At 46.0% G+C, this 17014-nt stretch overlaps 1 protein-coding gene across 2 annotated transcripts in view; it reads left to right on the forward strand.

Annotated features, from left to right (window-relative positions):
* Positions 1-632: 632 nt before the first annotated feature.
* The window catches only part of EPB41L4A (erythrocyte membrane protein band 4.1 like 4A), a 223892-nt gene continuing 207510 nt past the window's right edge, over positions 633-17014 (forward strand). For both annotated transcript variants that reach the window (XM_083151665.1, XM_083151666.1), the window contains exon 1: positions 633-871. In XM_083151665.1, the coding sequence (XP_083007791.1) occupies positions 773-871 (99 nt within the window). In that variant the 5' untranslated portion in view covers positions 633-772. The remainder of the gene's footprint in view (positions 872-17014) is intronic.

Genomic DNA, 17014 nt, shown 5'->3' on the forward strand with positions numbered 1-17014 from the left:
AAACAGCCCTTAGCCCACTATAATGTAGCAACTACCTTTTATCGATGTTTTGCCTGCAACAGTCAGATACTCGGCGTGCAGACAATACAATGAAGCACCAGTGCGGCCCATGGCCCCAGTGGCGTAACTAGATACATGTCTGAAAAATGTATACAGTGCATGATACTTTGACAGGCTAAGAGGGCCCCTCTCAGCTCTGGGCCCCATAGCAGCTGGACCCCCTGCACCTATTGTAGTTACTTACGCCCTTGCGTGGCCCTAATCGATAAAGCGGCCCTGGGGGCACATGGCGCCCTTGCCCAGCCTGCCACTGGTGCATGCTATTACTTTTTTTTAATGGCTAACGGCACTGCCATCAGATACTAGTCTCCATTGATAATAGGCTGTGTGATCTCCTGGGCTCACTACAGTACCTTAATGCAAATTAATCCTGAATGTTTTTGGCTTCGATAAATGTTCTTGATTAGATACAGTAACAGCACTTGTCCAGCAGAGGGCAGACAAAGCAAGCGCGGCGAAACCATCTCTATGTGGAGTTCATTGTCCAATGGCAATGGGTGGAATTGGAACTCTGGAAGAAGACAGCCCCGCCCCAGTGACGTCCCCAGCCCCGCCCCCCGTCAGCCCATACATTGGTGCTAGACAGAGCCTAGGCAACGGAGCCCACAGTGTACGCGGTGCGGGCTGGGAGGATGCACAGTGGCCGTCAGGGCTCACTGTACTCTGCACAGACTGAGCGCCCGGGTACCTTCCCGGCTGTCCCGGACCAGTCATGGGCTGTTTCTGCGCCGTCCCGGAGGAATTCTATTGTGAAGTTTTGTTGCTGGACGAGAGCAAGTTGTCACTGAGCAGCCAGCACCAGGGGGTGAAGGTAAGCGCTGCTGATGGCAGGGGCACTGGTCATGTCGTAGTTATGCCACATGTCGGGGTCAGCTGCTACATGGTGACAAGTTGTGGCAGACAGTGAGACAATGGCAGTGGCCGCCCGGGTTACTCGCTCCAAAGTTGCTGCTGCTGCTGTGTGATGGGCACAATGTGGGCGTCACCGGCACTGGGCAGGCACTGACAGCTCACTTAGGGTATGACAGACAGTGGCAGAGCAGCACTGGCACCATGCGCCATGTATATACTGAGACCTGTTGCCATGGGCTGGGTGCTGCAAGTGGCTCTGTAGTAACTCGCTTCATGGTATTCCTAACCTGTGGTCTGAAAGGATGTGAGGAGCTGTCCTGTCAGTGATGCATGCACAGTGCAGTGTATCAGACTTCCCCTTGTGCAGCTCCCATGCTCCCATTGTTATTTTAATGTTATTGTTAGTTTTTGTTTTTGAAATTGGATTGGCAGATCATTAAAGCACATGCATCAGCGCCTCCCGGTGTTACTAGACCAATCTTTAAGGGTTTAGAATGGGTAAAAAACAAATGGTCCCCTTTCTGCACATCACACTCATTGTATGGAATATTATGTGTTACTAGTATACTACTACTACTACTACTACTACTACTACTACTACTACTACTAAGGGTACATAATTAGTGAAAAACAAAATCCTCTTTCTGCACATCTCATTCATTATGGTGGATCCCTTTACCTGTGGATGATTCGCCAGCGCACTTTAAGGTTGGCTGAATTCGCTTAAAGGTGCTTGCACCTCCATAGGGGTGCGATCAATTTTAAGCGAATTTGGCCCTGCGAAGGGTGCGAGATAGGCTAAATTTGGGTGCCATTTTCAGCATTAAAATGGCACCTGAACAGCAACTCGCACCCTTCGGCAATAATAGGATCGACCCCTATTGTATCCAATATGATGTGAAACTAGAAATACTACTACTACTACTAATAATAATACAATTTCTAGTTTTAATGGATAACTGCCTACTGTGAATTGAGGCAGCCATATTGTTCAGACTTCGGAACACCGGACAGGACCAGTTCCCGGTGCTGATGTTGAGCTCTCTCTTTTCGTCTTCCTGTACAACACACAGCAAATGGTGTAGGGTGATGTACAGCCACATATGCTGCTTTCAGACCGCATAACTGGCTTTGACCCTGTATTTGAAAACGTTTCCAAAAACGGGTCTGCCAGGTAAAACCCCTGATGTGGTGTGAATCTCTTAAACGGTATATTACCGTTTAAGTGGCATTTTATTGACACTGGCAGACCAGTTTTTGGAAGGTTTCCAAATACAGGGTCAAAGCCAGTGCGGTCTACAGTGCCCCCCCCCCCCCCCCCCCAGCGGGTTAACACACGGGTTAACACACACACACAACCGCGCCCCCCCCCCCCCCCCCCGTTAACACACACACAACCGCGCACCCCCCCCCATGTGTTTAAGGACCCCCCCTGTGCAGCCGGGGGGGGGGGGTGTTCTACTATTTGGAGTATTTGGAAAATGGCTGCCCCTATACGAAAGACAATTTTTTAAACCGGCTTTCCTATGGGGCAGCCATTTTCCGAAAGACACTTTTTTTTACGAGTGCAATGCATCCATACTGCCGGGATCCTTAACGCATCGCAGGAGGTACTGGCTGCACGGGGGGGGGGGGGGGGGGGGGTTTGTTACCCCCGGGGGGAGGGGGGTGGGGGGGATGTTAACAGGCGCGCGGGGGGGGGGGCAGAGCGGGGGTGAAGCGCAGTGAATATTTAATGAGCACTCATTAAATATTCACTGCACTGGGTCACAAATACCGTTTCAGACCCGATTTTGATGCCAAAATACCAGGTCTGAAACGGGTAGGACCCTCCATTTTAACCGTTTTAAAAAACCTGCTTTTTTTAAATGGTAAAGTAGTTGTGCACCTTTCAGACCGCACAGATTACCGTTTTAAAACGGTTAAAAATCGGCAAAATACCGGTTTTTAAGTGCGGTCTGAAAGGGGCAATACTGAATGACAGCTGCTGCACCTGGGAAGAGAAAATAGGTGCAGCGCAGCCTGGACAGTCCAGATTCTGTAACGCCATAATGGCTCTCTACAGTGACTTTTACCGCTGTGGAGCTCTCGGTGCCTATCCCCATGTATGTGACCATTGTCACACAGCAGAGAGAGCTGAGGTCTCTGCAGGTAGCTGGTCCGGTGATCCGGAGTCCGAGCTGTTCCAGCTTTCACCTAAACATGATGTATGATTGGTTCAGACCTGCGAATTGCAACCCTTGTTGTGTGTAACAGATCAGGTCCCCACAGACCTTATTTCAGTCTTGCCAAAGTAGAAGGGAGCTTGTGGGTGCTTGGGAGATTACATTTCTTTGAATCAATAATGTCTATATTTTGTGGACAAATGGCTAAATGTTTATAGGGTTTTAAGTAGAACAGTCAGAGTGACATAGTGACGTAGCTGGTGAGATTGAAAAAAATATGTCAGTCCATAGCGTTCAACCTATTATACTATAATATCCCTTTGCTCTACAGCTGATATTTACTTTACTGTTCCATAATATCTTTTCTAAGGTGTGGTGCCCAGAACTGGACACTGAATTACTGATGGGGCCTTACTAATTCTTTATAGAGTGTTAATAGTCACCGGGACACAGTAAAACCCCATTAAATTCTTGGGATTTGCTGCATACCAAGGTCCTGAAGATAATATGTAACTGGATTTCTTTGTATTGGCACAACCATTTGCTATATAATGGGAGAAGAACAGATTGCATGCTAAGTTAAGTGGGTTAACCCCTTCAGTGGTGTATTTTTCTTTTTTAGGGAGCACTCTCCTCTGGGCGAGTTTTTTTTTTTTTTTTACCGGTTGAGTGAGTACTCCCCCGCCCCCCCCCCCCCCCCCCCCCCAAAAGAAAAAAAAAACAACAACACACCACTACACCCCCCAGGTCCGGGCAGCGCTGCTGCTCCCGGCAACCTGGCTGTGTGCGGCGTGACGTTACAAGGTCATGCCACACACAGCTGGGGGAGGGAGGCAGGGCCAGGCAGCCGCTGAAACTAAGTGTGGCGCTGATCTCAGTGCTCAGCTTAGCGGTGCTGCCCGGGAAGAGGGCGCGTGGGCAGTGCCACTCCCGAGAATTTTCCTGGTTTGCCAGTCTGCACACTGGAGCAAACCCTGGAAAATTCTTGGGAGTGCCACTGAAGGGGTTAAAGAAGCCACTAGATAGTTTTACAGTTAAGGGGAATTCTCTCCTACCATTCTACCAATGGTCTTGCATACTGCTAGTGTTATCAATGGAATGACATCGGAACTTCCTTAGCCACTCATTGCCAAGGTTCTATAGGTAAAGGGTGACACCATATAGTGGCTGAAACTAATCTAGTTGCTCAGGTGTCTTGTGTCTGTCACACTGGTTTAAAAGAATTTACAGCCACTTTTTAAAGCCCCAGTGGTTATAATATTCTGTTGATATTGGGAGTACATCACAGAGGGTTGGGAATGAAGCCTCTTACACTTTTGTGGCCTTTGGCACGGTTATGCCGCTGTTGGTGTGAGATTTCATTTCCATGTCAGTCCCAGACAATAGAACCGGCCTCCCTGGTCTCTTTGTATTTATCATAGTTGGGAGTTGTTTGACAGGTATGTGTCAGCAAGTGGAAATCACCCTGAGGGGAAGCGGCAAAGCTTGCTCTGTATTCCTGCGCATGTTACTCTATGTCGGAGGATTAGAGCTGTGAGTAGGGGGAATGTGTGTCAGTATGTACAGTGGATATGGTGTCAGGGAGAATATTATGCAAAATAAATACAGGGAACAGAAATGGGAGGCTATGTTGGACATTGTTGGGACACCTAGACATCACCACAGTACAACTCCTAAAAGTGTTTGTATCTTTGTGCACAATGTCCGGGCCTGATTCAAATGTGGCTGCTTAGCGGGATTTTTAGCTGCACATATGCTGCGGCCTACATATGCAATTAAGCGCATCAACAAGCCATTCGTATTAGACACAGCTCAGTCACGTCTACCCGATGGCTGTGTGGCACCCGATGGGTATTGGCGTGATCAGAGTTCTGAATTGAGAATAGGCAAATGCACTGTTTCAGTTGCATATTCTGCACCAATCAATGGGTAGGTGTAAGTTTGTTACTAGTGATGATGTCCACTCATACAGCCTAAGGCAGCTGCAACCTTGGGATTAATTCTATTAAAACATCATGGGGGAAATTTAATAGGATGAGAGATTCAGAAAGTGATTGGGTAAGAAATCTCCAGATTTTTTTTTTTTTTAAAGCGGCATGTATTTACACTGCAAAATCAAACAGGTTTTGTAGTATAAATGATTGCCGCTTTAAAAAAAAAAAAAAACTGGAGATTTCTTACCAAATCTCTCACTTTCTAAATCTCTCATCCTATTAAATCCCCCCCATGTCTTTGTAATTTATCAAACGTGAGCAAAAAACTATGGATCGATGCCAACCCTTACTATGGTCCACATGTACATGGCTATAAAGTGACGCATTGCATGAAATGCCAGTTATACCTATTTGCAGAATCCTATCTATTTATGAGAAATATCAATGAATCAGGAGCCTAAAATGAAGGGTGCAGTAAGTGTACTGTAATAGTCTGAGCAGAAGATACAGTATGACTTCATTTTCATGGTGAATGACGTGACTTGTAGTTTCCCTGCTTGTACCTTGCAAGGTTTCTCTGCTGGTCACATGACAGTACCATGATGTGACTGGTAGCCTGACCTGCTTTCAAGTGCTGAATTTGTATGTCAGCATAAGCGTTCAGCCATTAGCAGCAGTGACCAGTGTCCGTAAAAAGTTTCATTCTTATCACCGACAGCTGTCTCCCCTGCTCGCACGATGGAACTATTCAATTGTTGGGCATAACCATCCCCCAGTGCCAGCATTTCAGCCTGGTTACCATCTGAGCTATCATACAGGACTTTTTGTGTAGAGACTTTTAGCTTATTAGCTAAAAAGTGCGATAAGCATGATCACATGCATCAATTGAATATTGCCCCTGAGATCTCCCGTTACTTTGGATGGGAGTGGAGTTAACAATTGATTTCCCTCCTTAGGGTCAGATTTATCTTATATTCTTATTATCATTCATGATAAGTGGTACTCCAGAGAATGAGCTCCTAAATGTAATTTTTCAGACAGGTGACAGGAACTGATTAGCTAGAACACCATTTATTATAAGGGGTGATAACAATAATTTCATAAATCTGCCCCATAGTTCTGAGTAAAGGTCCATACACACTGGGCAATTATGCCCTGCGTGTAAGGATGGCAATGACCGCTGTCATCGCTGGGGGGAAAGCCACTCACTGCATACACACTTAGCGGCTTTCCCCCTTCCCGGTGCTGTCAGCAGATGAGCGGCTTTCCTGGCGATGATGTGGGAGTGCGAATCACCGATCACCGCTTATCGCCATACACACTGGGCTGCTTTGAGCTGAAAGCCGCTCAAACTTGTTGTATGGGCCTTAAGTAAAAGTTACCATTCAGAACTATGGTCTTTTTATCGGGATATAGTCATTAGGTCTACAACAACTAGGTCGACAAGCATTGGGTCGACAGCACTAGGTTGACATGCAGCAAGGTCGACATGGGTTAAGGTTGACATGGGTCTAGGTCGACATTACATTAGGTCGACACAAGCATTCGGTCAACATGGGCTAGGTCAACAGTCAAAAGGTTGACATGGGGTTTTTCACAGGTTTTTGTGCCGACAGGCGATATTTTATGCCCTACCATCCACTATGGCGTGGTGGGAGAATAAAATAGTGTGCCCGAAGCATTGCGAGCGCAGCAAGCGATGCAAGGGGATGCGGTGCACTTCAAACTGTGTCCATGTCAACTGTTTCGACATTCGGGTCAAAAAACTGTGAAAACCTTGACTGTCGACCAAGCCCAGGTCAACTTATGCTTGTGTCGACCTAATGCTTGTGTCGACCTAGTTGTTGTAGACCCAACGATCCCAACCCTTTTTATCTGGCCCTCTCTAAACTACTCAGGGCTGTTGCTACATCTGTGTGGCCTGGGTAATACTGTATGTGTGGAGGTTTGGGTAGGGTAATTGGCCATATTCAGAAGATGTGGCCATGTCCCCTCCAGAAAAAATACTGTGCATGCTACCATGAAATGCTTGGGCTTCCAAACCACTATGTTAGGAATATGAATATTTTTTTTTGCTGTCTTGAAAATTAGTTTATACAACACCATAAATTTTGTATCTGAAATCATATGATGCAACATGATATTGGTTTATAAACTAATATTTTAGCCTGACTGGTTCTGAAGCATCTTGTTTGTATTCCTGTCAGACATATTGCGCACTCAACGCGTTTCATAGCATACTGTGAGGATGAGAGTACGCAATGCCACTTCATCTTCTCCTGGGGCCTCGGATGAACTGCCATCACTGGGTTCTTCACAGCCCTAGGCCCCATAACCACTGCACACCCCAATAGCGCTAGTTCAGCCACAGCAATTAGTCCAGTAATGCCAATTTTAATTTTATTCTGCTGCCTCCACTTGCTGGAATACATCATTATAAGAGCCAGATAATGATTCAGCAATTAAATCTTTAAGTGAACGGAAGTGTATCATGCAGGGATAGAAGCCATAATGTTGTGCAAGCAAGGAAAAATAATAAATATTATCTGTACATAACATAGGGCAGTATTCAATGAAAAAAATTCTCTGTGCATGGCGAGAGATTTTTTCTCTCGCCATGCACTCTCCCTGTTCCGGAGCCTCCTGCTCCCACTATTCAATGTATTTAAGACTCGCCGCCACTCGCGGCGAGTCTTAACCCCTGCAGCGGACGAGCGTCCACGGCAGGGAGCTTTCAGGGAGCCTGGGGACGGAAGCAGCCAGAGAGATTAAAGTCTCCCTGGTTGCTCCAGAGGAATGTGGAGGGGAGGAGGGCTCCCCGGGACCCAGGCAGCACAGGTTGCCCCCCCCCCTATAGCCAGCGGGGGACCCAGTATTCACTGCACCTGTTCGTGCATATTAACGATCAGGTGCAGTGAATATATGAATATGTAATGAGCGGCTCGAGCGCTCCGGCCCCCTGCTGGCTGCACTGTGTAAAAAAAAAAAAAAAAATTAAAAAAAATATATTTTTTTAAATTAAATATATATTCATGTGCTATAAGCACATGAATAAAAATAACATGCCCCTTCACAGAAAAAAAAAACCTGATTTTTTGACACCAAAATTAAAAAAAAAAAAAACTTTTAGTTTAAAAGTTCACATTCCAGCTCTCCATCAAAAGATGGAGAATTTCTACACGGAGAGAGACGGCGAAAATCACTTAGAAAGACGGCGAATATTTCACATTGAATAGGGTGGTTCACTTTTGGAGAGCAAAATGCTCCGTCCAAGGCGAAAAAAGCAAAAATTCTCCATAAAACACGAAGAATTTTTCTCATTGAATACTGCCCATAGTGAAAACCATATAATATTATTGAGTGTTCCTAGACTTCATTCTCATGTACATCGCTCCAGCCAAACACAAGGCTGCGTCCTATCTCTGTATGTAGCAGCAATGGCGTTACTATACATGTAAGGTGTACAGTTCACACGTAATTATATGTACCTTTCCTGATTCCCTGGTCTGCCATATCGCCGACATTTGTACAAGAACCATAGAACAGTCACTGGCAATGTGACATGGGTGCCATGTCCACAGCGACCTGCGCAAGTGCAGTAGATTCTTGCAAAAAGCCAGTCTACTAGTCTGTCAGAGAGGAGGGAACACGCACAGAGGGCCTTATTCAGATCTGAGCTCAGTACAAATTTGTTCGGAAAATGAGCAAAACCATGTGCACTGCAGGTGGGGCAGATGTAACATGTATAGAGAGAGTTAGATTTGTGTGAGTTATTTTGTTTCTGTGCATGGTAAATACTGACTGCATTATTTTTACACTGCAATTTAGATTTCAGTTTCAGCACACCCCACCCAAATTTAACTCTCCCTGCATGTATTACATCGGCCCCACCTGCATTGCACATGGTTTTGCCCATTTTGTAATGAGCTCAGATCTGAATAAGGCCCAGAGCCCGCACATGGATCCTCTCCTTTATTGGAACCTGCCATTATGAAAATGTAGCAAATGTTACAAAATAGATGAATTCACTATTTTACCCCGAAAGGTGTAAAAATATTCTTGTCTAAATTTAATGGAATTAAGCAAATGGTCAAGATTCCACATCATTATAAATTTTTATTTAAATGCAAAATAAGTAGTATAGCTGCGGCAGTAATGTATTCTGCTTCCTAGGTCTTATTATAAGACAGCCACAGAACGGGCCTTGCAAGGAACAAAGGGCTCCACATTGGTGTCATAAATTAACTAGGGTTTTCGAGATGAATCCAGTATCTCCTGACCCAGCTGGGACTTCCCAGCAAGAGAATGTCCTGTCCCGGTGCCATCGGTGCCAGAGCGATATCGTTAATAATATCGTTAAGTGTGTACGCTCTATATCGTCCACTTGCGGCACCACTGATATTGTTAATCATACTTGCCGACTTTTCAAATAGCCTCTCCGGGAGAAGCCCGGAGAGGACAGCCGGATCTCCAGGTTGGGGGGCGGGGACGTGGCAGATGGATAAAATGATGCGAATTGACGCGATTTGCGTCATTTTAATCCCGCCCCTTGCAGCGGACCCACGAAAACCCGGTAATTAGTGCGGCATGGAAGGGGGGGGGGGTGAGGGAGCTGCCTGGCAATTGCGTGTGGATAGGCGAGCCTGTTAATGGGTTGTGTGTACGTACGGACATAATATTTGTGAGCAAGTTGCAAAAGCATCCAGTATTTATCCTGCACAGAAAAAATATAATTGTATTTGCTCTCCTTTCATTGCACCATGGTTTGTTCCAGACACAAAGTTACCTGCGCTTTTTCTTTACTGTGCTGTGTGTATAATTCATAAATTATATATGACAAAACGTGGCCGTAAAATTGTGGTTCCGCTTGCATTGGAGCCTTTGTTTTGCCAGATTTGTGATTTAGCCGCACACAACCATACATTTAATCCTAGCTCCAGTAATCACTGCACCCTTGCAATGTCTTTTTTTTTTTTTTATAATAAATAATTTTTATTAACAAATGTGTGTATTTAGTTGAATTTGATTGGATTGCATGACTATGCCTGAAATCCCATGTATGTGAATGCAGAATAAGCAATACTTTATCACTTGAGTAATAGCTTAAATGAAAGCCCTTTCCAGGTTAAGAGCCCCATTTAGGAAGGAAACATAACTCCTTTAGCACTCACTAAAGGGATTCTGGGCCTTATTCTAGTTCACTCTTTCTGAGAAAACCATGGACCAGGTGGGGCAGATGTAAAATGTGCAGAGAGAATTAGATTTGGGTGTGGTTTTACTTCAAAGTGAGATCTATATTGCAGTGTAAAAAAACAGCAGCCAGTATTTACCCTGCACAGAAACAAAATAACTTGCCCAAATCTAATTCTCTCTGTTTTGTCCATCTAAGAAGGATTTTGTCAGAAAGAGTGAACTAGAATAAGGCCCTCTGTCCTCCTTTCAGTATTCAACGAACAGTGGTAAACTATGATTACTGTTGTTTGTCATGGTTTCTCCCGTTTAATAGATGGAGAGAGCGATACAGTATGGGGACTCAGCGCAGCCTTTCTGGCTTCAGCAAAGTCTTCCAGGTACTGCTGGTTCTCCACCAGGTGAAAGTCATGCTCATGCATGGAATCAGGGGCGGGCTGGGCCGGGGGGCAGAGTGCCATATGCCCCCCGGGCCGCTTACCCACCCACTGGCTGCGGGCCGTGCTGCGGCTGGATCAGCTTCTCCAGCCCTCCTGCACTGGCCGCGGCTTACAGAACACGGCCGTGGCTACAGGAAAATGGCCGCCGGCCCCCTGCACTGAGGACATGTTCTCAGTGCAGGAGGCCGGCGGCCATTTTCCTGTAGCCGCGGCCGTGTTCTGGAAGCCGCGGCCAGCGCAGGAGGGCTGGAGAAGCTGATCCAGCCGCAGCACGGCCCGCAGCCAGCGAGTGGGTAAGCGCTCCCCCCCCCCCTCCCTCACCCCAGCATATGTGTTTCTGTCACTGTGGGGGCATATCTGGCACTGTGTGGGGGCATATCTGGCACTGTGTGGGGGCATATCTGGCACTGTGTGGGGGCATATCTGGCACTGTGTGGGGGCATATGTGTATCTGGCACTGTGGGGGGCATATCTGGCACTGTGGGGGCATATATGTATTTGGCACTGTGGGGGCATATATGTATTTGGCACTGTGGGGGCATATGTGTATCTGGCACAGTGGGGCATATGTGTATTTGGCACTGTGGGGGCATATGTGTATCTGGCACTGTGGGGGCATATGTGTATTTGGCACTGTGGGGGCATATGTGTATCTGGCACTGTGGGGCATATGTGTATCTGGCACTGTGGGGACATATGTGTATCTGGCACTGTGGGGGCATATGTGTCTGGCACTGTGGGGGCATATGTGTATTTGGCACTGTGGGGGCATATGTGTCTCTGGCACTGTGGGGGCATATGTGTCTCTGGCACTGTGGGGGCATATCTGGCACTGTGGGGGCATATGTGTCTTTGGCACTGTGGGGGCATATGTGTCTTTGGCACTGTGGGGGAATATGTGTCTCTGGCACTGAGGGGGCATATGTGTCTCTGGCACTGTGGGGGCATATGTGTCTCTGGCACTGTGGGGGCATATCTGGCACTGTGGGGGCATATGTGTCTTTGGCACTGTGGGGGAATATGTGTCTCTGGCACTGTGGGGGCATATGTGTCTCTGGCACTGTGGGGGCATATGTGTCTCTGGCACTCTGGGGGCATATCTGGCACTGTGGAGGAATATGCGTATTTGGCACTGTGGCAGAATATCTGGCACTGTGGCGGCATTTGTGTCTGGCACTGTGGGGGCATATGTGTATTTGGTACTGTGGCGGAATATCTTGCACTGTGGGGGCATATCTGGCACTGTGGACATCACATTGTGCGGTGTAATGGGCATCATGGTATGGGGCGTAATGGACATTACGGTGTGGGGAGCATTGGGTAATTGCCATCACAGTATGGGGTGTAATGGGCATCAAGGTGTGCAGCATAATGTGTAATTAGCATCACAGTGTGCGGTGTATTGAGTAATTAGCATCGCAGTGTTGGGCGTAATGTGTAACTGGCATCATGGTGTTCAGCATAATGTGTAATTGGCATTACGGCATGTGGCTTTATGTGTAATGGGTATTACAAGGTTCGCTAAAATGTGCAATCTGCAGGTACACAATACAATCATGGTACAGGCAACGCCCCTTATGATAGGCCACGCCCCTAATTTTTCGGCGCGCCTACGGCGCGCAAAAGCATTCCTTCCAACGGTGACTTTGCTGATTATGGGCCAGTGCTCTGGACTTGCCCCCTAGGCTAAAAGTTGCCAGCCAGCCCCTGCATGGAATAGGCATTGTACATAACACAGCAATTCAACATAGTCAGTGATTGGCTGCCAGCAACAGAGCAGAGGAGACAAGGTCACTGGACATCACTGAAGAGCAAAATAGTGTTAAATACTAACACCATATTCCCTAGTATCCCTGCAATACTAAAAAAATCTGCTACTGCTATTAAGACACATTTGGGTGTATTCAATCTGGGATCTCGACAGTCGGAATCTTGTCTGTTTTCGCCCGCATCCAACACTAATTCGATTGTAGATATTTAATGTACTGACAGGCGAGTGTTGGAAACTCCTAAATTCAGCTAAAATGGCCGCGGATTATCGGAAAATGTATATGAATTTGACAATCCGCGGCCATTTCCGACATAACACATCCGGCTTGAAAAAAAAGTCGGATCTGATCGCTTTCAATGCTGTCGGTAATGTCAGCAATGCTGTCGTTAACGACAGCATTGAATAGGTAAGTGCCGATATTTCCCCGTCATGAAATTTCGGCGCAGATTGAATACCCCCCATTCTTACATGGGACCCAACGTTCAATCGCTCCTATTCAAGGCAGTGTGCGTTATTTTAAAAGACTACTCTGTCTCCGGTGGGTGGGTGATGAATTCCACCAATAGAAAGATTTAGTAAAGTCAGCTGTTTTAAAGCAAAAAGAAAACCATGTAATTAATTCGTCCCTCATTAGTCCGTGATAGGCACGCTGACAACTAGGGGCCTAATTCAGACTTGATCGTTAATGTGAGAATTTGCATAGCACTGCAAGGAGAAAGCCGCCATCCAGACAGAAAGAGTGACTGCCCCCTTGCAAAATTGTGAATGGATCGCTAATCTGCATCCACTCTCAAATCCATACGCAATTCCTGTACCATCGATAGGATTTAACTGTCTGTGCAAATCTGAGTACTGTAGCTCTGAGGCTTCCACTGATCTGTGACTGAGACAGGGTGGAAGTGGTCACTACTGATGTTGCAGATCCTCCTAAAAACCACCTGGGCACACGCCCAGAAAACGGCAGGTTTCCTGTCCATCAAACTGGATGGACTATTACGTTTGCGACCCATATGCATTTTCTGTTGTGTGATGCGTATGGTACGCATGCACACTCATTTGATAATTGATCGACTTGTGAATTCTCTAAATAGCAGTGAAGTCTGAATTAGTCCCTAAATAAGGTATTTTATTTGTGGTTTTGAACGAGCGCTAAATAGAAATGAGGAACATTAGTATTTTATATCATTAAACGGTTACTTTACCTAAATCCAATAAGAATATTTGGTCCTTTCTTTCTTTTTGCAGCACTACTGTGTTCTTTGTGGCATCACCTCAGTTAAGCAGAGTTTGATGTTTATAGACAGGACCCAGTGTGAAGTGTGGATGAACTATGGAGTGTTTCTTTTATCCTTGCAATGTCCTGTACAGCTGAGAGCTATTGACGTTCCGTACCCACTGTATGTGTATTGAGTCTGGTTTGTTGGCTGATAAATCCATTAGCTGAGGCACAGTGTTGCAGAGTAAATACTGATTTTCTGATTTCTTCTGACATTTAACTTCCCAAATGACTCCTTCAACCTGATGTACAAAACGTCACTTCAAAGGTGTAGTCTGTAGCTGGATGCAGCCAGTAACGTCGGGGTAGAGATGGGCTCACTGGAATAAAGGAAGGAAGCCTCAACTTAAACTCTAAAGACATTCTGGTTTCGCTGGAGACAAAACCAGTGCGGCTTCAGACACAAACAATGCAAATGAAAGTGTTTTAGAAAATGTTATCTGCCAGTTATTAAATGACTGGAGACATTGATGCTTTAATAATTCCAAACACTATTTAGTATATCAATGGACTAAAAAGTTTGTGGAACAACTCTAAACTTGTTCAACATCTGCGGCGTGCTGTTCTGGAATATATTGGTATTGCTAATATGGGATGAACATATAACTACAAAAATGCTACAAACAGTCCACTGTTGGTGCTGCTTATTTTATGGCATTCATGATACAAACATAGCAATCCGTTAATTCCTTTGTAGCTGTTAACCATTTTAGTCTTGTGTGTCATGTGTGTTGTATTTAGAAATTTATGGTCAAGCCCTGAAATGGTATTGATTAACAAATAAGTCTGATTAAACAAAGAAACAGTAAATCAGATACTCAGTGTTCTCCCCAGAAATGTTTTCCAGCCGGGTGGCACTGCACTGTCAGAGGGATGTGTTGATCACCGCCTGTTGGCACTCATTGCAGTTAAATACAAATCTCTCAGACCACTGTTGGGGACGGGGAGCGCAGGGGGACACAGCCTACGGGGCTGCCGCTGGTGCCACAAGGAGACAGGTGCAGAGCACACCAAACCAACAAAGTGCACCACTCTGCCCGGCCAGAGGAATGCCGGGCGGCAGGATGCACCTTTGACTTTGAGGTTTATTCTAATTGGCTTTAAAGGTAGAAGACATTGTGGATGTTAAAGTAGCATATTTTGGGCCTGATTCAGATGGGGTATTCAGTTGGTCCTGTTTTTTCACCTAGACGAAATAACAGGACTATTTTGACGCTCTTTTTTTCAATTGCGGCTGTTTTCACCCATTTTTTTTGTCATGTTTTAGCTATGCCTTTTTTTTTTATGGGCGAAAAGGCGAGTGTGGTATGATGCTTGGATAGTCGGGATGCCGACAATCATTAGTCCGATATTGGAATCCTGACCAATCAACCACAGGTTATAACCACCACAGGTTATGCTCTCCCTCTATAGGGCCGTGGACCCCCACAAGGGAGAATAGCCCCTGTCAGTTGGGATCCCTACTGTTGGGCATTTAACAGTTGGTTTTTCGATGACCGTCGGAATCCCGACTGTTGAAGTGTCACTCACCACCCGAAAAGGCATGGGTGAAAAAAATGTAAGAAAAGCGGACGAAAACACCGGCAGTTTTGTGCAAAAAATTTGCAGAGCCACGTGTTTTTCACTCGTCTAGATGAAACCTAAATCGCAATCACATTTTTTCTCTTATGGACAAAATCATGTTGCACTGTATTTGGGGCAAATGTAACATGGGCAAAGAGATTTAGGGGTAAATTTACTAAGATGGGCGTTCTATTGAAGATGGGATGTTGCTAAATAAATAAGAAGTAGAATATGATTGGTTGCAATGGGCAGTATCTCAACTTCAATAGAACTCCCATCTTTTCCCCTGAAGGCCCCCATACTGTACACTAGTCCGACTTGTCCTAAGGACAAGTCAGACCAGTTTGCCCTTGACCCCCCCCCCCTGGCATCTCCCCGGCAGGCTCACTTACGATTTGGCACTTGATGTGCCATTTTTACATGCAATAAATCGCATGTCGTGAGGGGATGTCGGGCGAAATCTGCCTAAATATGATAAGTGTATGGGCACCTTTTAAGATTCAGAAGAAAAATAAAGATGACCCTGCACAGAAACAAAATAACTCCCCAATCTAACCTCTCTGCACATGTTACCTCTGCCCCACCTGCAGTGCAGCATGGTTTTGTCCATTAGGGAAAAAAATGCGTTTTGAGATCCAGTTTGAATTGTGCTCTTGATGCCCAAAATGTAGATTGTTATCTCCACTGGATCAGGGGCATAGACATTTCTATAATGGGTGCACCCATACTTTAATTTTTTTCCTTCTGAGTCCCGAGTGATTTGCACATGCGCTCTGGATATGTCCCTGGGAACAAGGTGTGAGCGCTATGTTCCCGGAGACCTACGCATGCACAGTAGGCTCTGGCATAATGCCAGAGTCTACTGGCCTTCAGAGAGGAGGGGCCCGCAGCGGAGGCTGCACGGTGGGTCCTCTCCTCTTTCGAAATGTCCCTGATCAGGGGCTGATATGACTGATTTGAACTATGCTCTATAAAGAGATGCATAATCTCAGAGTCAGAATCATTTGCAGCTACTTTTCCATATGGCTGTGGCAGCCTACATACTACTTTATGCTAATTTCAGAATCTGGGTGTCTGCACCGAGTATCATCTATCTTCATCTGGAAGGCTGTGTCATCCACTGTGTTTTGCCAGCCAGCCAGCCACTGCTGTCACCATTAGCATCGGAACTTACACCCACTCCATATTGGTTGCAAAATATCAGTCATTACTAGGCAGCATGTGCTGGTGTTCCTGGCAAGCACGGAAGGCGGCATGCATGCCTCAGACACACCGTGGCAACCCATGCGGCAGATCTGTTCAGCACATCTGCATGGAACAGCCAAGTTACAGCACACAATTATTAAATACCCATTTATTTGAAGTTCACTCTTTTTGGAGTCTGTATTTTCATTCTCCATCCATGTGCGTATGTTTGGTACCGAAATCCCTGTATGCTATATAAATAGCGTAATAAATCTGTGCTAGTAGCCATGGACCGGAGTAGCCTGCAGGGTGATTTAGCTAGCACCTAGTATGTCCTTCTAGTCAATCACTTATGGTAGTGTCCTTGCTCAGACAAAATCTACTGCACCACTGTATTTTCCTAAGGCCCCCATTCGCTAGTGCGATATGGCCACTTTTTATGTGATTTTAACACATCGCTGTGACCGATTGCATAAAAAGTGGCACATTGCATGTCCTTTATCGGCGATTGCAATGTCAGGCGCGTTCCCGTGCCTGCTGGCTGCCATTTATATTTGTTGCCGCCTGTAGCCCCTTCT

Source organism: Crinia signifera, chromosome 1, assembly GCF_055691185.1.
Source record: "Crinia signifera chromosome 1, ASM5569118v1, whole genome shotgun sequence".
Taxonomy (NCBI): Eukaryota; Metazoa; Chordata; class Amphibia; order Anura; family Myobatrachidae; genus Crinia; species Crinia signifera.